This window comes from Kryptolebias marmoratus, linkage group LG12 (assembly GCF_001649575.2).
Source record: "Kryptolebias marmoratus isolate JLee-2015 linkage group LG12, ASM164957v2, whole genome shotgun sequence".
In the NCBI taxonomy this organism is placed as follows: domain Eukaryota; kingdom Metazoa; phylum Chordata; class Actinopteri; order Cyprinodontiformes; family Rivulidae; genus Kryptolebias; species Kryptolebias marmoratus.
The window spans coordinates 18,416,818-18,444,786 of record NC_051441.1 but is presented as its reverse complement, the minus strand read 5'-3'; the positions used below and the strand labels follow the sequence as shown (position 1 = coordinate 18,444,786).

Here is a 27,969-nt window from a genome sequence, read left to right as displayed (position 1 = left end):
TGCTCAGAAATGTTGGAAAAAGCGTTTTCCTGAGAGCAAACCTGACTCGTGGCAAGAGAAGTGGACGCTGGCACACAAGAAAGAGCAAACACGCACAATAAAAACTGTTTATTACACAATACATTCCTTTTTCTTGACAGTATCACATTCAGTCAGCTTCACTTCAGCCCCATGTAGGGAAAATAGATGCACAGCACAAAGTTACATTCACAACACGATACAGACCAACGTTACGGACACAGCCCGACACTTGTTGTGTTTTTCACGTCTTTATGCTGAGGTAAAAAAGCACAGCCAGTTGTCATTGAGTCTGAACAAAACAAACGCACATTTAAACTGAGATGGGTTGAGTTTTAAAAAAAAAAAATTTAAAGACCATTTTAAAGTCTCCATATATCAAATTTTTAGTTGAGAACATTGTATTTACAGTGATGCTTGAGCGTTTGTGAATCCTTTAGAAATGATCACATCGATAGGATTTCAATTCGTTAAAGGAATGGGAACCCAAACAAACAAACGAGGCAAAAAATGACCTGGAAATGTAGAAAAAAAATGACATCTGTGATCAAAAGGAGAATGGGAGCCTCTGCGTACTCCCAAATCAGCTTGGATTGGTGCTTGAAAGCAGGAACACAGTGGCAATATGTCCACTGGTGACTGGATGATGTGGGTGACTGATTTAATGGAACAATTAACAATAGAAGCGAAAATAAAAGTTTATTACTGCAGCTGTCACAGTCAGCCATGTTGGATTTTTGGAGTTGGTCATAAACGTCAGATTTTCCTCGTAGATAGCTCGAGTTTAAGGGTCAATCCAGCAGATTTTTCTGACTTGGAACTCAGAAATTCCTACTTTCTAGTACAAAGAGAAAGGCACCATAAAAACTAACGAACATTAGCTTCTCTGGCTCCCGGTGTTACTTTCCAAAGACTAGAACAGCAGAGAAGAAGTAATATTCTGCACAAAAAGCATGTTTACTTTAGAATCATGACTAAATGTTGCTTTTTCAGTATTTTTTTTATTATTTATCTCATTCATTTTTTGTGCGCATCTGTTAAGAAAAAAAAAAAACTTTTAAAACAGCCCGCTGTCTCTTTGGTTGCCGCTGACACCAACTTTTACATTTAATCTCAAAACTGGCAATTAAGTTAGGATTTCAACTTTGGCTTTTCAAATACAAACATCTGGTGACAATAAATAGATTTAAAATCAGTGCGATTAGTCTATGAAATGATTGCAAATTATATTACAAACAAAATGACTGTCAGCACGACCACTTTTGTGAAGCTGAGCATCTATAATGATCCCTTTAGCAATATGTGGTATTATTTTAGCAACAGTACTAATAGAAGTTGCATTTCATCACATCAAACCCACAGAACATCACACCAGCTCATGCCTAATACAGAAAAGATATTTCTAAAAGATTCGCAGACTCCTCATCACTCTTGTGTGCTCTTGTAAAAGAGGCCAGTATTGCACTCTGTTATAAACTATAGTAGCAGTTTTCACTTAGTTGGAGCTTTTTTCCCTCTTTGGGGTTACATAAACTCACACGTAGGAACACCAGAGGTGTTCTTCTCAGAGTTTTAAAGTCTAAACACTGAGAACTTCACTTCATTTACACCCATTAGGGCAACTTTCCCCCTTTTGAAAAGATTGTCCCTTAGAAAGAAATCAGTTCTTCTTCCTATAATCTTTTTTTTTTTTTAACATTTCTTCTCTGGCTTCTGGAGAGAGCCGGCGTCCCAGCGGACAGAGCGGAAAGTGCTTCCCCTGAAGCTGACCTGCTTTTTGGTGATGCGATAGATTTTTCTGAGGATGGCCCGCCGCAGCAGGATGTAGACCCACGGGTCCAGGATCTGATTCCAGGTCGCCATTCGGACACCGGTCATCATGAGCTTGCTGTACATGCAGGTGACCTCGACACTCTGATGAGATGTTAAGTAGAAGTGTGTGGCCGACATCAGTCCGAAGACCTGAAAAAAAAAAATTATATATTGTTCGTATTATCACACCATATCTTAATACCCAGTGAAGGTTTAAAATTTGGTTAGAAATTTTATTTTTGTGTTTTATAGAAACAGAAAAACTACATCAGACCTCTTGAACACTTACTATGAACGAGAAATGAACTAAAGACTCCTCAGTGTTTGTTTTAGACAGAAGAACCAAATGCTCCTGTTAGCGTTTAAAAGCTTTAAAATGACAGTTTAGACCTTTAAAGTGAGGTTTTATGGACAGGTTAGGAACAATTAATGTCTTACCTGTTGTAAATAGCTCTTTGAACGACCTCACTTTGGAAAAAAGAGTTTATTTCTATTCTGCTGGTCTGAAGGGAGTTAAAACCAAAGTGGATCCTCAAAAAATGTATAAACCTTTACATTGCTGTCAGTTTTACATTAAATGCTGAATGGCTTGCATTTGTAGATTGCTTCATCTAATCCAAGGACCCTAAAGTGTGTTATGCTACAATCAGTCATTCACACACTGATGGCGGTGAGCTACATTGTAGCCACAGCTGCCCTGGGGCGGGCTGACAGAAGTGAGGCCGCCATCACACCGGCGCCACCGAGCCCTCTGACCACCACCAATAGGCAAGGCGGGTGAAGCGTCTTGCCCAAGGACACAACGGCTGAGACGGGCAGAGAGGGAGTTTGAACTGGCAACCCACTGGTTACAGGACGAACCCTTACCTCCTGAGCCACTGCCGCCCCATTAAACTGTTATTTACATAAAATCAATTATTTGCAAGCACAGACAGCAACAACAACATTTAGCTGTAGAAGCATTTTACAGCATTTCTGCCAAAAATACCAAAATACCAGTGTAATGCAAAACAGACAGCAGTGGAAAAGTTTAGAAAATGCTGTTTCCATGAATCAATATGTAACTTTAAAGACCGCGGTTGAGAAAGAAGAACCCTACTTTGGAAGTGACCCCAGTCAAACTAATCATTTTTCAATTTGTCATAAAGGTTCGACTGGGGTCAATTACAAAGTGGATTGCACGCAACCTTTTTTTTTAACCTTTATATTGCTGCCAGTTTCAAATTGCATGGCTATTCTGACTAAAATAGTATAATCTTCCAGCAGGAAGTGCCCCAGGCTGCAACAGAAGTGCTACAGCTAGCTGCTGCTACCACTATTTGTGGTCATTTGTGAGCACATGGTCCTCTAAATAACCATGTGTTCTGAAACTGACGATATAATAATATTAGAGTAATATAGCAATAATAAATATTAAAACAGAAAGTTGTTGTTTTTCACTAACAGGTTCACTTAAATTAATCTAATTTTATTACTGTTTTACAGCAAAATGTTTTTTTCCACTAATAAAGGTGCAGAGTCTTTATTAAACTCACTTGATGTGTTTCTATGCGAAAGAATTTGCTGATTTGAGGCACAGACTCATTTCCTCTCTGTTATGATTTGAGTAATTGGTGTTCTGTTAAGTTTCCAGTTCGGTGGTTCTGTCCACGTTTTTCCTCATGAGATAACTCAAAGAAGCTCTATAAACGTGATTAAAAAACTGTTTGCATAAACAGGTATAAAATATTAGAGATTGAAGTTTTAGGACGATCACAATCCACTTTAATCCCTGCTTGGACTAACTTTTAGCTTGTCAGTCTGGTCAGAACTGAATCTTTTCAAAGAGCTATCTACAGCAGGTAAGATATTAATTGTTCTTAACTACAGAACCCCACTTCAAAATGTCCAAACTATTCCTTTAAACTGTCCAGGTTTGAGTTCTTGTAGTACGCAAATTTAAGTAATTAGGCCTAAAAGAAACACAGGAAATACGCACCTTTTTACAGCAGAACAACTTATACAAACGTAACAATGAACTTCTTCAGTTTTGACGGGTTTTTCTGGTGCCGTCACATTTTCTATAATTATGACACCAGGGTTTACTAAACTGGTTTTCTTGTTGTTGCTGAACTAATTCCTGTCGTAAAATGACATTCAGAGTGTTTTCAGGGTTCAAAACACTGAGGATCGTTTCAAGTCTTCTAGGAAAACTGGATTGTGTTATAGTGAGTGAAGAAATGGGGTTTAAATGACAATATGTCAGCTAGTCATTAAATGCATCTTGAGCATGAGAATAAAAATTTAAATCTACATACGTTTCTTTTGGAAAACTCAATGTTTTAACTGCTGTGTAATGATTAAAAAAATGCATTATTTTTGGTTGTTTTTGTTGATTAATTCAACTTAGTTGATATTAATGATGCTGCTCCTACTTACAGTACATACACTTTACATAAAATTATTTCTTTAAAAATAAAAAGATTTTGATCAGTTTGAGAGACTACAGGTGAATAAAAGAAAACTTTATTTTAGTTTTTATTATTTAAAGGAAAAAAATCTGAAGGGTGGATGAAGCAAAGTTAAGATTTGTTTAACTTTGTTGACATTTTAGAGATTTTCTTTAATACTTTTCCAAAAAGACGATGCACAGAAACATGTTTTTTGCTATTCTTTTAGAAATGAAATGTTCTGTAAATCAGTGTGTTTTGTTTTTTTCCTTAATTAAACCAAACTGTATCATTATTTGTAACAGTAGGAACAAATGCTTCTGAGGGGAAAATGGCTCAAAATATTATTTAAAAAAAATGAAATAGTTTTCTTTGTTTTGTTTTGTTTCTTTTCTTCCATAAATCAACTTTTCAACTTTCCTGGCACCCTTCACATCTGTTTGTGGTTTTAAGGATGACAAACTGATGAAAAGTGTCCAAAAACAACAACTTGTGACCGTATACGGTTTATTTAACTGAAAATAAACACTCCCCCCCCCTCATTTCCTGAAATGTTGTTTTTGGGGATACAAGGTTTCTGCCCAAAATATATCAGAATTATTTAATATAAAAATAAAAAAAGTTTTTTTCTTCACCAGCTTGGATTGTTCAATAATTTTATTGAGAAATATTTTACCATGTATCACCATAAAACCAATTTTTAACAAATTAATTGAAGATTAAAGAATGTCCCAAATATGGTCTGATATGTATAAATGCCTTATTTGTAAAGTAAATAGGAATAAAACAAAAGAATTTAGTATTTTAGACATTTTTTGTTCCAGCTGACAGAAAGAATGCAAAGTTTGACATCAACCAGCGCCTGACTCTGAAGTTTCTGACTTTAATTTTGCAGTTTCTATTCCCTTTGCAACCCTGACCAGTGGTTTGTTAGCAGAAATAATAAAATGTGAAATAACCCCTTCTTAAACGTGTTCAGCCTCTTCCCAGACTCACCAGCAGAGGACTCCAGCAGATGCAGGAGGTGACCATGATGCCCACCAGCTGGACCACCATCTCCGTGTCATGAGACCTGGCGGAGAAGCGCTGGGAGCTGGACTTCTGCCTCATCCTGGCTCTGATGAGCGTCATCCCACTGATGGTGTTGCACACAAAGGCCAGAGTCAGAGAGCTGAAAGCCAGCCCGGAGAACAGCATCACAAAGGCCAGGTCTGTGGACGTAGTGTTGTTCATCACCCGGATGAAGCACCACGTCCATGGGTACTGGTAGGTGTAGTCACCCAGGTGGAAGAAAGGCAGCAGGGCCACACAGAGGGCCAGGAACCAGATCATGGACAGGGCTATTTTGGTTCTCGCTGTGGTCACCAGACGAGCGTGCAGCAGAGGCCTGGTGACGCCCAGGCAACGCTCCGCAGCCATGGCACAGCCCAGGAAGAGGGGGCACAGGCCGAAAAACACCAAGCAGCCTCCCAGAAACTGACAGGGGGAGTCCGGGTTCGCAGGGTCGCCCTTTAACGAGTAGTTATTTTTCGAGCTCGCCGTGTACCGCCTCAGAACCAGAGCTCCAGAAACGACATGTCCGGCCAGATCCGTGGCCACCAGGGAGCTGGCAAAGAGCAGAAAGGTGGCCTTCGACCTCCGGCGGAAGCGGTTGTAAGCCTTGACAAGAATAATGAGGGCCACCACGTTGAAGATGATGCCCAGAGTCATGTTGAGGCTCGCGGACGTCGGGTTCTGAGAAGTGCCGTTGTGTGGACAGTGCATGATGTCGGGCTCCATGACGGTGCGTTTAGAGGAGGCCACGACGCCCGAGGACGTGAAGTGCTCCATCGCCAACATCACAGCTGGGCTCCGGGCTTGATGTGCTCCCTGCTGATGAGGCAACGCTGAGATGAGAGGGAAATGACCAGATCAGATTAATAGAATTATTTCGTGTTCCGATTTAATTAACCAAGACCCTCTTCTGCAGCAAAATTATTTTCAGCGCCCATAATAGAGGATGAGAGCCATCATTCCCCAAATATCCCGATAATATCTGCCAGCAAAAAACAAAAAAAAAACAGGTCAGAGCCGACCAAAATAAACAAAAAGTACTCGTAATTAGGACCAAATTGTGAAGGTTTTCTTCACAAAAGAGCTGCACATCAATCATCAATCATCAAGAAAAACTTAAGCACTCAAGCACTTATTATTAATCTTCCACTTTGGTAGCAGTACATCATATGGTGTAGACTAAATTTACAAAAAAATGCAAAAACTAAATCAGCAAGACAGCCAAACCCTCTGTATAGCTCAGACATCATTTAAAGTTCAAGCTGGACTTTACATGACTGAACTGGTATTTAGTATATTTTGGTATACTTTTTATTTTTTTTACACAATTATAGTTTAAGTTACCACAGAATGTTCATCTCACTCTAACTTTTGGGATGTCTAAACTCTTCAAAATCTTTTTATTGCTCTGGAGTTTTTCCACTTCTTTTACGGTCCACACATCAAAACGGGAGCATTTTTGTCTTCTTTCACCCGTTGTGTCTCTCACTGCTTTAGGACCGGGGTGCAGAGTGTGCACGCCCAAACTCTCATTTAACTTCCATTTAACCAAAGCTCAGAGTATTCTATTCAAAACAGGAAGTGAAGGGTCTTTTGTCACCTCGCCTACAAGGAACAATGCAAACACTTAAAGACTGAACATAATCTTCTGCCAAGTATGGTTCAAGGACCTTTGTTAATGCAAATTAAAGTTTTTTGCACAGAGACTGTTTGTTCGACTCTGTTTTTGGTCTTTTTGTCTTTTTAAGAGTGCTGTCAGGGAGTGAAAAACAGGTCTGTGGTTACCATGGTGACCCTAATGAGCCACAGGCATCAGCTTCAACATTTGTTTTGGTCTTGGTTCTCTACAGCCTTAAAAAACAAACCTATCTTGTTTTAATCTGGTTATTTATGCCCATGTTTACCATCTGGAAGGCTGAAACACATCCAGAGGTGTATTTACCCCCAGCCACACACACACACACACACACACCAGCTTCACACCCTCTGCCTCTCCCACCTGCTCTGAAATCGTGTTTTCAAAGGGAATCTTCTGATGACCTTTGCCCTTTCTCTCCACTTCCCCCCCTCCCAGAGGAGAACGTCACCCAGCAGGACCAGCGGGTCAACGACGTTCCTGCGCTCAGAGTTATGTTGGAGAAAAAAATGCAGGCTAAGTCACCCACACATTTGTCTTTTCGTTTCGAACCACAGTTCCAGTTTGCGTGGTTGTGGTGGTTTTTCGAGTGTGGAGGTTTTCTCCTCACACGAGGGAGAGGAGGGAATTCTGAACAAGTCCCGACAGTGGCTGCCGAGCGCCCGACATGCATTCCTGTAACATGCGGCCAACAGGAGTATCAGTGCATTAAATCAAACAAACTCTTTGGGCTGAACCCATCTACCCTTACTCACCAGAGAACGATTAACGCTTCCATTCTGATCATATCTGAGGCCCCGATTTTGAGTTGCTGTGTCGATTTTAAAACTTAAACCAGGTTTTGAAAGCGGCTGTGGATCAGTGGTTAGAGCAGCCGCACTCCTATGAGAGAGTTGGTGGTTCAATTTCTGGTGAGAGTTATTTGTCCAAGTGTCCCTGGGCAAGACACCAAGCCCCGTATTGCCTCCTATGTGCCTTACTGGTGTAAAAAATGGACTCTGTTTCACTCTGTAGTCTCTAAATTACTTATTCAAGTTAGCTTCGTAGAGATAGTAGACTGCTGGGTGGATGTGTACATGAAGGCAGACTGTGTTGTAAAGCACACTGAGTGGCTTGTCTGGCTATACAAACACAGTCTATTTATCATTTTTTAAATTTTATCCCACACCTGAGCTTACCTGCTTGATATTACAGTTTTAAAAAGATTGTTTCTTTGTATAAAAACCATTGCAATAATGACTATCTATGTGGTAATATGAACACGATCAGAAACACTGAAGGGACAGGCATTAACTGTGTTGAAATCACACTATTTTATTTGTAAAATCTGTATTGAATGTCCCTAATTAAACAGTTCATCAACATGTAGATTACCTTTGTTAGTATGGCAACTAAAAGAAGTACTTTTTCTCAATCTCAGAAGCCCAGTTTAACATTTCCACACAAATTAAACGTGTAAAACATTCACCGGATCGCCTCAGTCGAATAAGAGTTATTATACATACCATTGAAGATCCATGGAGTTGATCTGGGGGTCACTCAGATCTTGACACTTTGTGCTTCTTAAACATAATTTATTCCAGGTGGGGTTTTTTCTCTCTCCCGCTCTCGTCTTGTGCTGTGTCAGACCCACACGAGCTGTTCACCTGAAGCCACAGAGAAACCACAGAGAAATTCCTCTCTCCGGACAAGCAGCCTCCTCGTTACGTAGCAGAACCTCGTTCTCTGTTGCTCTGGAGCTGCGCTGCTTTTATACCTTCCAGCTGCACTGAGCCCACGCTGCCTGTGGGTGTCTCCTTCGCCGGAAAACCAGACACTTCCTCCAGGCTTGAATGGGCCACTCAGAGAGACAGATGAACATGTCAGACCCAGCTACTCCTGGCTTCATCTTACCAATAACTGAGGGATAAATTGGCTTTAGATTTTAAGCTGGTAATGCCACCTAGAGTTTGAACTCAAGGGTCCGGTCTGAACGATGCTGCTGGAGGGAGACAAAAAGCCTGAGTGACTAATAATAGTTTAGACCAGGGGTCTGCAACCTTCACAATCTGAAGAGCCATTTTTGCTTTTTTTCCCCCTTCTACTAAATAAAATGAGTCCAGAGCCACAAAACCCACTTGAAATTTGAAATAAACTCAACCCATAATTATATAAAAAGTTAGTTTGTTACACTTTGACTTTCAAGAGCTATAATAAATTACTGACATTTCTTTTCACACATTAAGAAGAGGAATAAATAAAGTTCTTCTGTATTCACATTTTGATTGAATTTCAACACTAAACGAAGCAGGTCTTTCTACATTCGCTGAAAATATTATTATAAGCATTCCATTTTGAAATAATAAACCAGAGTTAGAGCAAACATTGAAATGAACCTTTAATTCTGACTTGTTTATTTCCTTCTAATGAAAGCAAACATCTTCGTTTACTTTAATTCTCAGTTTTAGCAGGGAGTCTTGGCACATTTTTTCTTAACATTTTATAATTATGAGCCTGAAACGTTGTAATACGTGTGCAGTACTGCATTTGGACTCAGACGTGTTTCAAAATGTTTAATTTTCTGATAGAGGAAAAGAAATCCCACTTGATTTTACCAGAAGTTGGATTAATGAAGGGGCTAACAGGCCTTTACTTCCTGTGTCATTCTGTCACAGATGTTTTGTTCACATATTGCACAACAATTGGACAGGTAAACTAACTTTTCATATCCTAGTTACAAATTTAAACATGATTTATTTCTATGTTATTGTTGGTCAAAGCTACAGAGAACCACAGCAGAGGGTCCAAAGGGCCACATGTGGCTCCAGAGCCGCAGGTTGCAGAACCCCTGGTTTAAAAAGAGCAGAAAATACAAATAAAAGCACACAGACTCTTATAAATGCTCTGACTTTTATTTGACTGCATACGATCCAGGATGTTTCATGTTTTGTCTTGTTAACTCTTTGTTTCTGACAAAAATCTATTGCTTCAGTTAAGGCCTGCAGCATATTTTCTAAAGACGACGGGAAGGGAAAAGTTCACAAAGATAATCGGAAGTGACAAATAATGTTGTTTAAAATAGGTGTGGCTGGGTGAATCAGTGTTTTAGGTCTTTTCAGAAACATACATCACGGGCTCCAAGACTAAAAATAATCCTGATTACCAGAACGTCTTTAAAGTATTGTGACAGAATAGTAACATTATGAAAATGGTAAAGCAGGCATCTGTTGCTGTTCGGACTTGCAGGAATGCAAATATATTAACATATGAGCTAAAGCTGACAGAATGTTTGACTTCATATAATTTGCAAATAAATAAAAAAATAATCAAAATTAGAGAAATTTCATTTTCTGCCAAAATTGCAGCGTAAATGCTGAGTACTGAATGACTTGAGTGAAATCTGATGAAGAAGCTAAAACTGGGTCATTAAAGTTAAAAACACCAAGATACTGAAAGAAGCAAAACTCTAGTGCATAGCCGAATGTAGTTAAAAATGCTAGCTAAAAAGCTAAATAAAAGCTAAAGATAGAAAATAAAACACTAGCTTAAAGCTGCAAAAGATTAGCTCAATCTAAAACTGGCGCCCTGTGCTCTTCACAGATGAAAGCAGGTTCACACTGGGCACATGTGACAGAGTCTGGATACGCCGTGGAGAGCGATCTGCTGCCTGCAACATCCTTCAGCATGACGGGTTTGGCAGTGGCGTCAGTAATGGTGTGGGGTGGCATTTCTTTGGAGGGCCGCACAGCCCTCCATGTGCAGAGGTAGGTACCAAGATGAGATCCTCAGACCCCCTGTGAGACCATATGCTTCTGCGGTTGGCCCTGGGTTCCTCCTCATGCAGGACAATGCTCGACCTCATGTGGCTGGAGTGTGTCAGCAGTTCCTGCAAGATGAAGGCATTGAAGCTATGGACTGGCCCGCTCGTTCCCCAGACCTGAATCCGATTGAGCACATCAGGGACATCATGTCTCGCTCCATCCACCAACGTCACGTTGCACCACAGACTGTCCAGGAGTTGGCGGATGCTTTAGTCCAGGTCTGGGAGGAGATCCCTCAGGAGACCATCCTCCACCTCATCAGGAGCATGCCCAGGCGTTGTAGGGAGGTCATACAGGCAAGTGGAGGCCACACACAATACTGAGCCTCATTTTGACATGTTTTAAGGACATTACATCAAAGTTGGATCAGCCTGTAATGTGTTTTTACACTTTCATTACGTGTGTGACTCCAAATCCAGGCCTCCATTGGTCAATAAATTTGATTTCCATTGATGATTTTTGTTGTCAACACATTCAACTTTGTACAGGACAAAGTATTCAATGAGAATATTTCATTCATTCCGATCTAGGATGTGTTACTTGAGTGTTCCCTTTATTTTTTTGAGCAGTGTACCAAAAGCTAGCTTAAAGTTGGAAAACGGTAGTTAAAAGCTGAATTAGCAAAAGGATAGCTAAATGCTCGTTACAAGCTAAACGGAGCAGAGTGGTAGCTGAAAATTAAAAGTAGCGTAGGAAGATTTCAATGAGAAGATTGTTTTTGCCAGAATTGAGGAGATCTCTATGTTTCTCTATGAGGAAAATATTTGTAAATAAAGTTAAATAATTTGAAAAGTATAGAAATTACATAAACCGAAAGTCACAGCACGGATCTCCTGAACAAGATGAATATTTTGAACTACGAATAGCCTAGATAAAGCATGCAGACGGGGTGAGATGGCAAATTACGCACAGGAAAAATAAGAAACAGAACAACTGCGTGATTGCTGAATTATCCCAATAAATCCAAGGCTTCCTTGTTGTTTTGTTTTTCTAATTTTCATATTACCGAAGCCCGAACAGGACCCGTCTTGCTCGTCTTTTCTGCTTTAAAACTGAAAACACTCATCGGGTCAGCTCAGGCAGCTCAATGTAAACCAGCTGCCTCTTCCACTACAAACAGCTCTGCCATGACTTGGAGCTGCAGCTGAGATGATAAATGATTTCCTTACTTTTTTTTTTCTTTGTATTTACATTTTCCAGACTTCTGCGGCCCTTTGGGACGTAACACTCCAAGCTTCATGTCAGCGAGGAGAGGCACGCTGCTCAGTTCAGGGGGCTAAAACAAACAACAATGGCTGCTGTATCAGATGGTCAGACTGGTGCTTCTCATATTCCCATCAGCCATATCTCTGCGCTCGTTAAATTCTTTCACTGTCCAAAGGAGGATCCTAATTCACCCTAATCTTACGTCTAAACAGTGCGAGGAATTTGCTGCGGGATGATGATGTTTACATACACAGTATGGCTTTTTGTTCACACACACACACTGCTTTGACGAGCAGTGCAGCAAATCAGGCACTGACATGTGTATCAACAAAAATGTTGGGGAAAAAAGTTAAATATTTCAGCTTTGTTTATTTTAATTTTTTTTTCCAGTTTGAGGCTTTTTGCCTGTAAGACAGGTGCAGGCAGAAGGAGCTCCACAGACGCAGCTAAATGGGAGGAAACGTGGCGCAGGAAGGCGATCTGCTAATAACACTGGGCCATTAGGATCAGGAATTAATGGAGGAACTCCGGCCCTGTTCTCACTACTCCAGATATTTACCAAAAACAGAGACTTTCTGATGTGTTTGCACCACCCATCCACCCATAAATTGAGCTTATTTTTTGTAAGAAAAACTCAAATTAATACAACACTGGGGCTGTTTTGGCCATTTTTCTGTGCTGTCTCTTTAAATCATGATCCTGACGTCATTAAACGTTGATTGTGTTCTAAAATGGTTCACAGCGGAGAGGAAATTGTAAACTATATTTTGAAAAAAAAGCTACATTGTTTGGGTAAAAATCTTCAGCCAAGATAAGAATATTCTACCTTTGAATTTTAATAATAATGCACACATCCTTGCCTAGTGGTGCTTCATTTTGTTTGAATTGTGTGAACGGAAAAAAAATATATAAATGAAGAAAAAAAATAAGTAAAAAACAAATCCAAAGTAAGCTGGAACAACGCAGAGTTCTTTGCTGTTTAACATTAAAGCATTAATTCACCTCCTTCAAAGTGATCAGCATGCAAAGGTTATGAACAGTTAATATCTTACCTGTTGTAGATAACCAAACAAAGATTAATTCTGACCAAACTGATGAGTGAATCAATGCAGCTAAGACCAAAGTGGATTGCTGTTGTCTTAAAAAAATCAATCTCTAAACTTTCATAGTGGTTCATGGAAACTTTATTGTATAAACCTTTAAATCACAGTCTATATTGCATTATATAGGTATTTACATGGAGCAGCAGCTAGCTGTAGCACTTCCACTGCAGCTTGGGTCACTTCTTTCAGAAATGTGCTGGTTCAGTCATCCAGGTCATTGTGAATCCAAAACAAAGTTTAAAAAAACATTCTGTAGTTAAAAAATTAGGAGTCTAAAAGTAGAAGTCCAGTTTCATCTTTTAACTTTTTGGATTCTTTTAACATATGTATTACTGACAATATGCAAAATTACTAGCAGTTAATTTGAAAAAGTTTATAAAACTGGATGAAATGCAATTAAATTGTTGAGATACAAGTTATTTTAAATCAGCAACGATCCACTTTGGTCTTGGCTCTGCTCAGACTAGTCATTAGCTCATCAATCTGGTCAAAATTAAACTCTTTTTCTCTATATTGAAATCATATAAATAGCTATTTGCAACGGCTAAAACCCAGTATTACCAGCTCATAACCTTTTCACAGAACTCCATTATATAAGATATGATCTATGGCTTTAATACATAGAAGCGAAAATATCCACAACACTTCCAAATTGAGGAGTTTTATTTTGTTATTTTTTATGTCTGCAACAACAGATGAGCTCATGCTGTTTTCTACAGTGAGGAAAGCTCTGTCACATTTCCAGCTAGTGTTCAGAGCCAGAGTTAGGTTTTCAGAAAACAGATGACTCAGGTGAGTAAAGGTAAGTAGTTTGTTGTCAGGGATGGACCAGAGGAGCTGTGGAGATACTGAGCCAGAAGTAATCCAGAGTTTGATGTTGCAGAAGCGAGAGTTGACTTCTGGACCACAGGGAACACAGGTGGTGGAAATCCAGAGCAGGTTTCACAAGGACTGTGGGGAACACACAGAGAGCGCAGGATAAGTTGGTTTTTATACAAGGGTCTTCACTGAGGCTTTAGGTTGGTCTACCACGATGTATACAACATTCCAGTGAAGAGTTCTGGTTTGGTTCTTAAAAACCCAGGAGGTGCTCAGCTGTCACTGCTGACAGCTGGAGGTAATTAAGCCACTCAGGAGCTACAAAGGAAGGGTTCATAAAAACAGAATACGCTGGAATCCTCACAAGCTCCTCGTCAGTCATGTTCAAAAACAGGTTTTTCAAACAATTGTTTCTGAACCAGTGTTCAGAAACAACATGAAACAGCTGTGAGTCTCATAAATGTGTTGCACATTTTAATACACATGAACTTTGTGCGTGTGTGTTCATTTACGTGTCTGCTACGTCTCATGAACCACTGGATGAATATCAACAAAACCCTCAGACAATAATCATTGATCGTCCATCTAAAACTGATTAACTTTTGGAGGTAATCAAATTCAAGATGGCCGCCACAGCTGACTGACCCTAAAAAACACACACACAAAAATACCTACGCCTCAATCAATTTTACAGATACTGACCTAAAATCTGCTGTGGTTGTAGCTGAGACTGACCCCGTTTTCCCATTAAACATTCAACATCGTCTCTATCTGACTGTTAGCAAAATATCCCATAAACCACTGGATGGGTTTCAACAAACCTCTCAGAAAGTAATCATCAGACATACAGCTACAACCGATTACCTTTTGGAGTCAATCCAATTCAAGATGGCCACCACAGCTGACTGGCTTTGGCAAACACAAAAATGGCAACAATTGAAGTCAATGTTATGGATGTTGTGATAAAAATTAGTATTTGTAGCTGTGAGTCATTCACAACACATGCGCTAATCATTGCACAAGAGCTTTGCCTGAACCATTTGTTTTCAATCCTTTCGTCTCGACCCTGTTTGTCTGCAAAACGTCTCAAGGACCACTGGGTGGATTTTTTATGAGTTTTCGAGGTTTGACCGAAACGGCTCCAACTCCGTCATGTCTCGACAAAATACGATACCGGTCTAAGACACAGTGACACGCATTCCTTGGGGGAAAATGCAGGGCCTTTAATCGCGTCGACCCAGGGAGCACCAGCTGGTTGCGTCCTGAACCTCAGCGGCCTCATCTTGTCTTGTTTCACAGGAATCTGCCGGGTGAGGGGTGCACGCCGCGGACCGTGGAGACACGAGGCCGCCTGCTGCTTCATGTCGTTTACAGGTGTTTTACCCGCCGCGTGTCCGCTCAAACGTCCACACTCTTGGTTTCACACTTCTCTCTTGCTGCTGTTTATGCGTAACATCATTCTTTGCATTACTTGCAAGAAAACACAGCCGCGGGATGAAATAACATCTGACTTTATTCACAAAGAACTTCATAATTAACATGTCTTTATTCATTTTTGTATAAATCTGCACCTTGTCCACTTTGGCTTTAATAAACAATCAAATGCTTTAGTGACGTGACTACAAAAATGTTTATGACTTTAATCTACAAAAAGATTTCATGTCTGACCTTTCATCTATCACCATTTATTTCTCTGAAGCAGCATCATCATAGTTTTTTTTTAAAAAAGCATGACTGTTGTGTCTTCTAACAACCCTCCCACGTCTTTCTGTCCTCCTCAGCAGTGTGGCTGTCGGGGCTTTCAAAGAGAATTTCTCGGAAACGTTTTTAATCAGCGGGTAAAAATAATCTCCAGAGAAAGCGTCTGGTTAAAAGTTATTTCTGTTCGACTCGTCTCTGTCTTCATCAGCTCCTTCTCTTGTTTTCTGCCCTTTTTAGGTGATGCCAAAACACACACCCTCGCAGTTTTGCCACTTGGATCAAGTTTCTTGTTTTTAGCTGGACGTGTCCCAGGATTTCTATCTAATATGATGTATACAGAACATACAGAGGCAGCAGGGTCCCACAAACAGCTCGGTCATTGCATTTCACTCCTTAGAGATTAATATCTTCGTGTTCTTGTAGTGTGAGGCAAGAGCTGTTTTTCCAAAAGTCACACGTTCGAAAACGCTGACGCAGAGTCCAGAGGCCGAAGCTGTCCTTGAACCTCTCGCAGCTCGCACAAGTCATGTTTGTTGCTCTCCCAGCTGATTTTACTGAACCAGCGGAAACACGTTCTGTATATTTTTATGTCTCCGATAAAACAAAGGTCGCAGAGATCTCAGCGATCACGTGGGGCATTCGCCGAAACCCATAAAATATTCAAAAGGCCACTAGATCATCAAAGCTTTCTGCAGAAGAGTTACGACCCCAACAGACAAAATAAAACCTGAGGGCATTAAAATAATACTCAGACATAAACATCATTCGAATGTTTCCATCAAGTCTGACAGAAGAGATGAAATAAACTCATTAAATTCACGTGTTGAACTGAAGAAGACTCCGACACTCTGCCTTGCTTTTCTGTATGCGTTTTTGGGAGAAAAACATGCACAAAATCGTTTTACTCACCAGAAAATAATACATATTATTTCCTGTATCATCTCATACATGGCTTATTAACACAAGTTCCAATGGATTTTTCCAACTTGAAACTTGGAAATGTTCAACTTTCGAATACAAATGAAACCCACCGTTAGAAAAGCAGCAGCTTAAAGCTTCCATGAGCTGTTGTCTAAAAAGGTAACATGACTCGTGGGACCGTTTACGACTTGTTTGCTGATTTTTTCCATGTGGCTGCCATTCAGGTAGGTAATAATTGTGGAGTGTGTTATGTACAGTAGTTCCTGTATTGGTGTTGCTGAGGACATTGCTTTAAAAATAAGTACTTTGTGCTGGAATTTGATTGTTAGAACATCAGATTCATCGATGGAAAAGTGGTTTTCCCGCACACCGGAGTTCATCATATTTCAATGTGTTAAACACATTAATGTGTCTTTTCCGACTTCTGTCCCCTGTTTATGCCTGGCTCAGCTGATAATCCCATGATCTCGTTCGTCTCCTGCCGATAGCATTCCTTTCTTTCATCGGGTATATTTAATGAACACATACTTGCCAGTCAGTGAAGTGTGAAATGGCAACAGCGCAGAACAGCACAGTAGCATAGACCATTATCACTTAACTACTCTATAAATCTAACAGAAAGTCTGTTAGTGAATATGGATGTGAAAAAAAACAAGATATATCCAATTTGTGAAAGCATCTGAGAAGGTCAGCCACAGACTCAGGGAAGTCATCGTGCTAGTGCTGTCTGCAGGACACAGCGCATCAAGAATGTGCACTCCGACTGGCCTGCTGAAAGAGATTTAAGGATACCGAAGAAGGTCAGGAGATGGACAGGCTAAACATTCATAGGCGCTTTGAAAATTACACATGGAGGGGCATCAAAGCCCTAAAAGACTACAAAGTCAGCACCCCACGGATCAGAAATAACACTGCACTTCCTGACCCTTCTTTTAATCCACTTTTCAAAGACTGAGCCAAAGTTGCAGATCAAGGACGGCCAAATATCTTATCTTACAGCCACTTTATCACCAAAGCATTCGCAGAATTACACAGATTCAGACATGGCAATCGCACACTCGGGTGTTTTCCCCATTTTCTTCGAATTCGAAATGTACCCGTAGCCCGCAAAGGTTTTGAAGAGAAAGCTGAAGAAGTTGAAGAAAACGACTGAGGGAGAATCTGTAGAGAGTGTTTGAGGTAAAGACAAAAAACTTCTTCTCTTTTGAACAACCTTTTGGTTCTAGCCGGGTTGATCAAAAAGGTTGTTTAGCTCGACTTTAGCTACTGTAAGAAGAACAAGAGAGAAAACTCCAGGCTGGTGAGGAGAAATCTGGAGTCACAAACCACTAATAGGATCCACCACATATGTAGATAGGTTCAGTTCCTCCAGTCACACCATCTGACTCTACTTTTGCTTTTGATGTTTGTTAAAATATACTAGATTTAAACATCCATGAATCAGGGGCCCGCACGCACTGTCACTGCTTTACACGTTTTACTGATTGTGTCGTATACAGTGCAGGTTAAATGCTCACACGGCCTTCTCTTTTTTAGTTTAAGATGTATTTGGGAGCCTATCAGGGCCAAAAACATACAGACAGTGAGAAATATGTTCAGCGTATGCTTCAAATTAAGGAGTCATTCTTGTGTTTTAACTTTTTTTTTTTCTTTTAAAAGACACTGAAAATGCTCAGTCTCTCATCTTGTCGACCATTTGTTGCTAGAAGTTCAAGCTTATGAGAAGTTTTAAGGATTTTTTTTTTTCTTTTGGCCTTTTTACCCAGTGAAGATGTAGAAGTTGGTTACTGGTTACTTGACGGACTTCACTTCATCACTTGAGATAACTTAGCTAAAGATGAGCTTCGTCTTGGACCTGAGTTGGTTGATCTTCACCTCAACCAATCTAAACAGATTTCAGGTCTGCAGGCAGACCCAGGTCATTCACGGGGTTGGTCCTGTTTTTGTCCGACAGGCTGCTTTTGAATGAAAATGACTGCTCTGAAACAGACACCAGTGTGTGTGTGGAGTAAATGCCTGCTCCAGGTTTGCGTGGTGCTGACTCATTCAGCTGTCAGCGGGCCAAACTCTGATCTGTTTCTTGTCAGGCGTTTCGCTACTGTTGTTAGTGAGTCTTTAAAGGTCCTTTCATAGCAGTGAATTGAGGTTCTGCTCGGGATGCTGCTCAGCAGGAGCAGGATAACACCTTCAGCAAAGCCTCCCACAAGTTACAAAGTGCCAACTCTGAAAGCGGTTTCCAAATTGTTATTGTTATTGTTATGTTCATACTTTTCAGTTGGCCAACATTTCTATAAATCCTTTGTTTTTATTGGTCTTCAGTAATATTCTAATTTTCTGATATGATGAATTTGAGATTTTCATTTGTTGTCATTTGTAATCATCAAAATTAAACGAAATAAACATTTGAAATATATGAGTTTGTATGTAATGTATGAATATAATATACAAGTTTCACTTTTTAAATGGAATTACTGAAATCAATCTACTTTTTCATGATATTCTAATTTTATGACCAGCACCTGTAGTCTTTATTTGACACTTCATCTACAGTTTTTAGCGTAACCTTAAAAACTTGGCAAAGGAACATTTGGGTTGGTTTTGGTCAAAAAGTGCTCGTTTTTGTAAAGGTGGAATAGAGTTTGTTTTAGCTTTCTTCATGAACCATTGCTAAAATCTTGGTTTTCTTTTATTTATTTCCTGTATTACTTTTGTTTGAGGATGTCGAGGGCCGGATTGATATGGGCTCCAGATGAGATAAAATGGACTCATTCATGTGTGATCTACGGTGAATATTATTTTATTTACATGTGCATATATTGCCATAATTTGCTTCTGCTGCCCCTTTTATTAACCAACTATTGTACATCAGACCTGAGACATTCACCAGATTTTTTGTCTTCATAAGCTGTGATAAAAGAATAAAACCATTAAAAAACTCCAGTTTCTCTGCTCCCACACAGTAATTCAAAGTTGATAGGGCAACAGCCCTAAAATATTTGTTTGGCTTTATTTTATATTTAGGTCATGTTGATGTTCTCTGGGATTTTCTCGACAGAAGTTTCTTTTTTCATTCCTTTTCTGAAAGTCACACACTGTTTTGAGCCTTATCTCTTTTAAACTTCTATGTTGGTCCTCCATCCTCTGTCCCTTTTTGTGGCTCTGATAATATTTCTGTTCCTTCGCCCTACTTTTTTAAACTGCCTTCAGGGAGAGTCAGAGTAAAGTTGGCCTGGGTGTGGAGAACATGTTTTATGACCAAAGAGCTTTTATAGCACTTTGCTCAGTGGTTTATATTTCTTAAAATGTGCTTCATGTGTGAACTTAGCCTGACTTAAGGTTAAGTAATTCTTTAATATTGTCCATTGTTTGGAGTAGTTTCCATGTAAAGACAAGATCAGAATTTGCTTTAATTACTTGTATTTAATTTTTACGACTAGCTTTACATCACAGTTTAGTTCATGACTATTAACTTAGCTTGTTATTTAACCTGTAAAAAGTTGACACCAAAACCAGTATGTCACTGGACCTGCGACTGTTGGAGACAAGATGGAGGCTACAAACTGTGCAGAAGTACACATTTTCAGCTGTAACTAAATGGTCGGGTTTGTACACATGTCATGCAAATGTTGCCAGTCAATCGCACAATGAAACTGAAATTTTAGGAAATTGTACCTGTTGTGTGCAGTTTTTCGCAAATGTAGTGCCACAGTAGAGTTGTAGGAGTGGTACTGGAAACCAGAACAAGGAGATGTGGTAAAAGGTAAGTGGGTTTCCATTTACAGGTGACAAGATTTACAGTGCAGCAACCAGGAGGATCTGTAATGGCAAAACAGGAGCAAGGTGAGTCTCTGATACTTTGTTGTACTTTGAGCGGTTGATGTGCAAATTAAAAGTCTTTTCCTTACAGATCCGAGCGATGGTGTGGCATGGAAACGAAGCAGGGCATCCAGGGGCCACACAGGAGGGGAGCAACGGAGATCCAGCACAAGGTAAGTTAAGGCTGTGGTTCCAGACAGAGTTTCACCATAGAGTAATTCACAGACCTGAAGCAGAGGCAGGGACAAAACAAAGGTTAGCTTAGCCATGAGCTTTTAGTCAGAATCAGTGGCTGAGATCCTGACCCAGAAGGTGCGATGCTCCAGCAAAGATCAGGAACCAGCCAAAGCCTTAAATACCAGGTGCTGCTCATCAGGGGAATTGGTTGCAGCTGCGACGAGAGAGTTCATGACCACGCCAGCAGGGCGGCGACAAAACTCCAGATCCTCACAACAAATCTGGGAGCTAAAGTATTAACTAACTGTATCTCATAGCAAAAAGACTTTAATACATGAAAGTGTCAAATATTTTACTTCTTTTTTTACATGTTGATGCTCTTTACTTTGCAAGTGCAAACAAAGCAAACAGTGTCAAGTTAAACAGAAGTTTTCATATAGTTGCTAATAAAACAAGTAGTAAAACACAAAAACTACAGCTCTAGCTCTCTAGAATTGTGGAAACTAAATTGAGAAGGGTTTGAGACAAGTCCCAGATGCTGGCAAAGGCTGCAACTACTTTAGGAGAAAATTGGTCTTGCTAATTTTTGTTCAAAATTCAATCAACACCAAAGCGAGACCCTGCAACTCTGACTCGTTTCGAGACATTTTGGAGAATCCCCTGTGAATGCCTTTGACAAATTGTTGCCAAAAGTCACAGCCCAGTGGGATACTGGCTCAGGCATGGCGCCGTTTCAGGAGCACCATTTTGCCTCCAATAAATGTCTAAAATGTTCAGCTGTTTGGGTCTTTGAGTCGGTGGTGTGTGTGACAGCACGAGTCCTGTTTTCGTTCCCTCTTGCAGAGTCGTGCAGCTGTAAAAAAAAAACAAAAACCCTGAAAATAACATCTTTACGTGTTTTCCTTGCCTCAACCAGACAATGCGCTCTCAGTGCTCGGCTGCCTGCAGCAGTTAGTTGAAATCTGGCCTTGAGACAAACCGGGTCGTTCACGTTTGATGGAAATATCCTCGGGGCCGTCCCGCAGAGCGAGCCTCACCCATCAGCTGGAAAGCTGCAGCTCTGACACACAAACCGGTAAATACCTGCGCTTTTGCACAGAAATGTCAAAATTGTTGTTGTTTTCGTCTACTCCTGAATATTTCGACAGTTCCGCTGGGAGACAGCAAAATAAGAGGCCTCGGGTAGCCTTTGAGCCATAATCCACGCACGACATGCATTTGGTTTTGCAGAGTTTGGTAATGAGCCCAACTTCTACCAATTTAAAAGACATTTTCAATGTTTATGCATAAACGTAGATAAGGTTGCCTGTTTCTAAACAAGTCAGTGTTTTATATCTTTGAAACATTACCTCCCTATCCGAGTTGGATCTCCATTCATTTTCGACCTCATTTTCCAGCACGTGAACTCATTGCACTCTGTTCACATTCCTACATCAGATCAACCAAACATGTCTGATGTGAATCTTAATGAAAGGAGCTGCATACAAATATTAGGGTAGCTGGGTTTTTGTTTTTTTTGTTAAATTTGAGGGTTTCCTCTCTGCTCGACACAAGCTTTTCCTCTGTGGGCAGGGTGAGGCTCATGTTTTGTCCCCACAAAACATCTCACGGCCACGTTTCTCCACAGTCAACTTCTTTATGAACGCTGCGCCATAAATCAAGCTAATAAAGTAATTGTGCAGTAATTATCTTGTTTATGGAAAGCCTGTAAATTCCAAGTTACGAGCTCTTGTGTTTACTGCCCACCCTCCCACCCTTCCTTATCGAATGCGGAGCAGCCAGTAAATTTTCAACACACCCCTCCGGTTGCGGAGTGTTCAGCCCGATGTACTTAACATTATGTGCAACATGCATGGTATCAAATGGTCCGTGATTGCATTTACTGTATTCGGCGAGGGATGTGGTTTCCCACTACACAGTAGCTTAATGGCCTCACCATTTCTCCTCCCCTCTGCTTTTTGTGTCTATTAAGGAAAATGTGTCACATCTGGCACAATTTTCTAGAATAAAGGAAATAAACAAAGCAGTTGAGTAAATTTAAAAATGTTTGTGAAAGCTGTCTAACAGAGATGGCCGGTAGTAAGCTTTCTGATGGCTCAAAGCATGAAATAACAGCTGATTGTGGGTTTTGGCCATAGAATAATAACTGTTTATATCAGAGCTAGTCAACTTCATTTGCAAACAGGGCAAGTATAAAAATTACTGGGGGTTTGAGGACCACTGGCAATAATCATCTTGCCTGTGTTTGTCTGTTTATCAAAGTAATTCATGAACCACTGGATTAATTTTAGTTAACCCTGCAGAAAGTGATCATTGGATGTACATCTACACCTGATTACCTTTTCAAGTCAATTTTATTCAAGATGGCTGCCACAGTCAACTCCCGTGCTTACCCACCCCACTCTTCTCTGTTGTCGTGGTTTACCAAAGATAGTTTGTTCAACAGAGGCAGACTTCTACGAGCTTAATATGTAACTCAAGGTATAGAAGTAGCTCTGATATGTATATTTTTAGCATTATATTCAGTCAAATCAGTTTGGCAGCTTTGTGGGGGCCAAAGAAATTCTATAAAAGGCCACCCGTTGAACAGGCTGGGTTCATATATGCTTGTCTGTGTAGTTTTGTCATTTTAATTCAATTCAGTTTGATTCATTATTGATGTATCTCTGCCTTTGTCCATGAAAGCCTTACTCCAGTAGACCATTTCCCATCAGAATGTCCTCCTTCCCTTACATCTGATGCAGACCTTATGAATCCAGGCCACACCCAAGACAGCATCATTTCAGACTCTTTCTATATAAATAGAGACCATGGTTGATCAGAGGTTGGCTGTAACCCCTGATCTTCAAGTACCAAGGTTGTGTGACTTAACCACTGGGCCAAGCTCCCAGTTAAGAGTTGGATAAATTGAATGTCACGGCTAAGATACTGTGGGACTTCCAGATCCAGACTGACAAACAGGTGATGCCAAACCAACCGGACATTGTGGTGATAGATAAGATACAGAAGAAAGCAGGGGTGATAGATGTAGCAGTCCCAAGTGACTGTAACATCAGGAAGAAGCATGAGAAGCTGGAGAAATACCAAAGGGCTGAAAGAGGAAATAGAGAAGTTGTGGAGAGTCGAGGCCTCAGTGGTGCCAGTGGTCATCGGAGCACTCGGTGCTGTGACCCCCAAACTGGAAGAGTGGCTCCAACAGATCCCAGGAACCACCTCAGAGATCTCTGTCCAGAAGAGCGCAGTCCTAGGAACAGATAAGATACTGAAGAGAACCGTAAAGCTCCCAGGCCTCTGGTAGAGGACCCAAGCTCGAAGTGAAAGTGGAACCGCCCGTGGGGAACAAAGAGGGCGAGATGAGTGAATATTTATTTCAGTTTTAAGCAGGACTGGTCACACAAGGTACATGGAAACAACCCAGTTCAGATGTGATATCTGTGGTTGTAGAGCTGTGACGGCACGGTGTGATCTTTTAGCGCATAGCTGCATCCTGACGCGATACGAGGGAGTCTTGCCAGGCGTATAAAGCACGGTGAGGACGCAGGGGAGCATCTCGTGGAAAGTAGCAGGAAAAAACCTATTTGGCGAGCACCGAGCATATAGCAGAATGATTGTCTTCACATGGAAGGAGGGTTTCCAAATCTGTTGCGATCCAGCTAGGTTTTTATAGGGTGAGTGCAGAGGGGTTGTCATCCAGTGTGAAGGGAGGCTAAATAAAGATTTTTGCTCTTATCTTAGCAAGGTTTTTGTTCTGTTCCTTCCAACATGGCCATGAGCATGACTGTTTTTATTAATCTGTCATTCTTCTCTACCTAACTAGTTAATAATTTATTATCCATTTACCAAATGCACAGTCTTTAAGTGAATGGTGTTCTCTGAATCAGCAAAAGGATGTAGAGACAAAAACAGGAAGTCGGGGACTTAGACGCATGTTATATGTATGTGCGTTTGTTATCCAAGAGAAAACATCCATTAGTGTTTGTATTTAAAAGACAACAGTGGGAGTCCAGTCCAGTCTGGCTATTTACAAGTACAAATGAGAAATTTCACAGGGACAATCCTCCTGAGACAAGTTGCTCGCTTCAGATGTACTGGAATATTGTTTTGTAAGCTTCCCTCACTCACTTACTAAACTGTTTGTGTAGGTTGCATGACATGCTCGTGGCCAAAGACTAATTTAAATGTCATAACAGGGCTGAGCTGGTTGTTTTTGGTACACAGAGTTGTGTCCAAACCTCTCATAAAGGTCTCATTCACTAAGTGCCAGTCGGATTGTAATAGTCTCTCCTGCCTGTGGCCTCTTCAATTGAGACCAGATGCTGCACCACATGTAGCCCGAATACAGTTGCTTTCTCTGATGTGTCTTCCAGGGACTGAATCCTGGAAAAGATCTCCATCATATACAGGCAGTTAGCCAAACACGGATCTTATGGATTGAGATAACTCAGCTGATAACTTTATCAGAGTTTTTGCACTCCTGTTTTGAAACATTTAAAGGGGCTAAAAATATTCTGCCTCTATAATCTTTACTGGGTGACCTGAAATGACACAGAAATTTCTAAGATTCTTAGAAAACCTCATTCAAAATTGCCAAAAACCCCAAAATGCACTCTGAGATTGGGGCTTCTCTCGCTTGAGCCTGACTCCCCGTGAGGTGTAGCAGTGAAGGATTTAATTAGCCTCAGTCAATTATGTCTTCACTGCTAATATGTGTGTTGGAAATAATAGGCGCCCCCACAAACACATAAATAAACGCTGAGCGGAGCGATTGCAGCGGGTTGCTGAAAAGCTGGTGGAACAGGGGTTGTAGCCTGACTAACTCATTGGGCTTGGTCTAATTACTCTGGGCAGAGGAGAAATAATGAGTCCCTTTACAACACAAAACTCCAGGTTAAATCCACATTCTTAAACCTTGTTTTAAAGCCTTTAACAGAGCTGTGCACTTCTGGTTTGTGGCTGATACAATATGTCTTCTAACAATCCGATTCATTAAAGATACATGAGCAGCAGAAACCAATACAACACAGAACAATTCAGCCCTAAGTCATAGTACAAATTAGTCTTTAATAACAATACAACTTGGCCCCTAATCTTGATAAGATTCTGCCTTTAAATCACAATAAAAATCAGCCTTTACCCACAATGTAATCCATCCTCTTATCACACTACAATTTAACCTTTTAATCTTGATACATTTTGGCCTTTAATCACAATAGGATTCAGCCCTTAATCACGATACAATACGACCTTTAATGATGATATGATTCCGCATTTAATCACAATGCAATTTATCCCTTAATCATTGTACAATTCAGCCTTTAATCATAGCTGTACAGCCCTGAAGCACACTTTCAGTGTTTGTTGCTGTTTATATCGGTGCTGCTGAAGTTTTTCTCTTAAACCTCGGGTGTCGCTGACAAAAAACAATTCCAGTAGACGGGTTATCCACAAAAAAAGAGTCTACAGGTGATCTGGTCTTCATACACTAATGTAACTGCATTTTGTTTTTACTTATCTGCTGTTTTTTTAGTAGATGCCTGTAGAAACAAACCCTTCTGAGGATTTTTTAATCTAATATTTAAACAAATCTGATTTTATCTGAGCAAAGACATGCATCAAAATTTGATTTGGCTCACGACTGCTCTACCCGTCGAACTGGATAATCTTCACGTCCCTAATGTATTGTTTCCAGTCTGGTTTTAACTTTAAACTTCGCCTCCTATTAGCGTACTTTAACTTGCAAAACTAATTAACGGTGAAAATTCTGTTGTTAAGATGTTCTTTTTTTCACACAAACAAACCCTCAGACTAATGCACAAGTTACATCAGATACCATTTAAAACCACAGTCGATAATCCACTCGACTGCAAAAAGCCAAACATGCTGGTCATAAATCATTGAATAACAATTTAAACTCTAATGGAGGCTGATCAGCAAGGCTAATGTTTGTTGCGCTGAGTAGATGGCATTTAACAGGTGAATTGGATCATGCACAAAGAGTCCTTCTGTTTGGTGAAGTCAGCCTTTGTTCACAATCCTCAGAAAACACAATGGAAAGATACTATCTAGCCTTATTCCATTTAATTTCCTTGAAATGTCAAACTCTTTGATTTGTAGCCTTTATTTTTTTTGTCCATTTCATTTCTTATCATTTCCTCTTGACCTCAAGCAGAACTAAAGAGAAAGTAGTGCTTGTTTCCTCTACCATTGTGGAATATTTGGGACACTTCCTTGTTCCCACTCAAACATCCACAGAAAGCCAAGAAATAAATAACTCTAAACGTATAATCAAGAGCACAGAGGAGCCAGTTTACAAGTGTACAGGGAGCTTCAAACTGAAACTAATAAAAAATGCATAAGAGAAGAAGAAAAGCCAGGTAGTGCCCATGTGTCTGCATCTACTGATCAATAAAGACGTTGTAGGAGTGACTTGCAGCTCAACCTCTCAGGGACAGCATGCTCAGAACGTGCAGCTGCAGGCACATTTCATAAATTAAAAATTAAAACAATAAAAAAGTGCGAGAAAGGACAGAAAACAACACTCAAAACTGAATAGAAAATGTGACTTTGAAGTCAATCCAGGGTGAATTTTAAATAACAAAGTCATTGTCTCATTCACGCTTCATGCTGGTGAAGACTTTGTTTGCACTGATGATGTTAGGTCAGTGCAACCATGCATGCTAACTGAAAGTATTGCAAGTTTTTTTTTTTTTTCTTAAAGTACAAAAATAAAATTATATGATTGGACGCATTGTGTATCCTGAAGGGTATGGCTTTAAACAGCTAAACCCAACACTTTCAGAGTAAGAGACACTAATAAATGGAACAGCTCAGATCTTTTAAAGTGCCATTTTAACAACTCCAATCTTCAGAATTTCAGGAGCTATTATTCAAACCTTTACACTACCAACACATTCTGATTATTCTGGCAGGAAGATCGTGATATAACCACAGAATTCTACACAAGTAATTGTGTAAAACAAGATTAGCTGTAATGTAAAGCAGTGATTCCCAACTCCCCTATCTTGAACGTTTTAGTTGTTTCCCTGCTCTTCAGCAGGTCTGTAGAAGCCTGTTAATCACTCACTCACTGAAATCAGGTGTGTCAAAGCAGAGAAACAATTAAAACATGCAGGATAGTGTTCCCTGAGGATTCGAGTTGAGAATCACTGATGTAAAGGTTGATAAAATACTGTTTGCATAACCTGCTAAGATTGCTGTAGCTTCCACATAGTTGTGGAGGTCCTTCTTGCAGCAATTTGTCACAGAACTGCTCACCACCATGATGGATCTGATGGATCAAACAAATATTTTCCAGAGAAGCCGTTCGTTTATAATGCTTCATAGGAATGGTTCAAATGTTACAGAAACAAGTGAAATATGAGAAATCGGGTCATAATTTAAAAAAGATGGGCGAGGGAAGTCTGACATAATGCAGCTTAGAAGGGAAATAAAACCACATGATTACAGTCCAACTTAAA

At 40.2% G+C, this 27,969-nt stretch overlaps 1 protein-coding gene and 1 long non-coding RNA gene across 3 annotated transcripts; both read right to left on the bottom strand.

Annotated features, from left to right (window-relative positions):
• Positions 1-93: 93 nt before the first annotated feature.
• On the bottom strand, positions 94-8,683 carry ptger1b (prostaglandin E receptor 1b (subtype EP1)). Its single transcript, XM_017416539.3, has 3 exons — positions 8,454-8,683; positions 5,256-6,145; positions 94-1,980 (listed from the first exon to the last, which is right to left on the bottom strand). The coding sequence occupies exons 2-3, from the start codon at positions 6,096-6,098 to the stop codon at positions 1,711-1,713; spliced, it is 1,113 nt and encodes a 370-aa protein (XP_017272028.1). The 5' UTR covers positions 6,099-6,145; positions 8,454-8,683; the 3' UTR covers positions 94-1,710.
• Positions 8,684-13,386: 4,703 nt separating this feature from the next.
• On the bottom strand, positions 13,387-20,633 carry LOC112450528. 2 transcript variants are annotated; one of them, XR_003039174.2, is made up of 4 exons: positions 20,620-20,633; positions 20,404-20,541; positions 20,171-20,314; positions 13,387-14,008 (listed from the first exon to the last, which is right to left on the bottom strand). It is a non-coding gene; the product is annotated as an uncharacterized LOC112450528 (long non-coding RNA). The 2 variants fall into 2 exon arrangements; XR_003039173.2 differs by having other exon boundaries at positions 20,404-20,625.
• Positions 20,634-27,969: the final 7,336 nt, after the last annotated feature.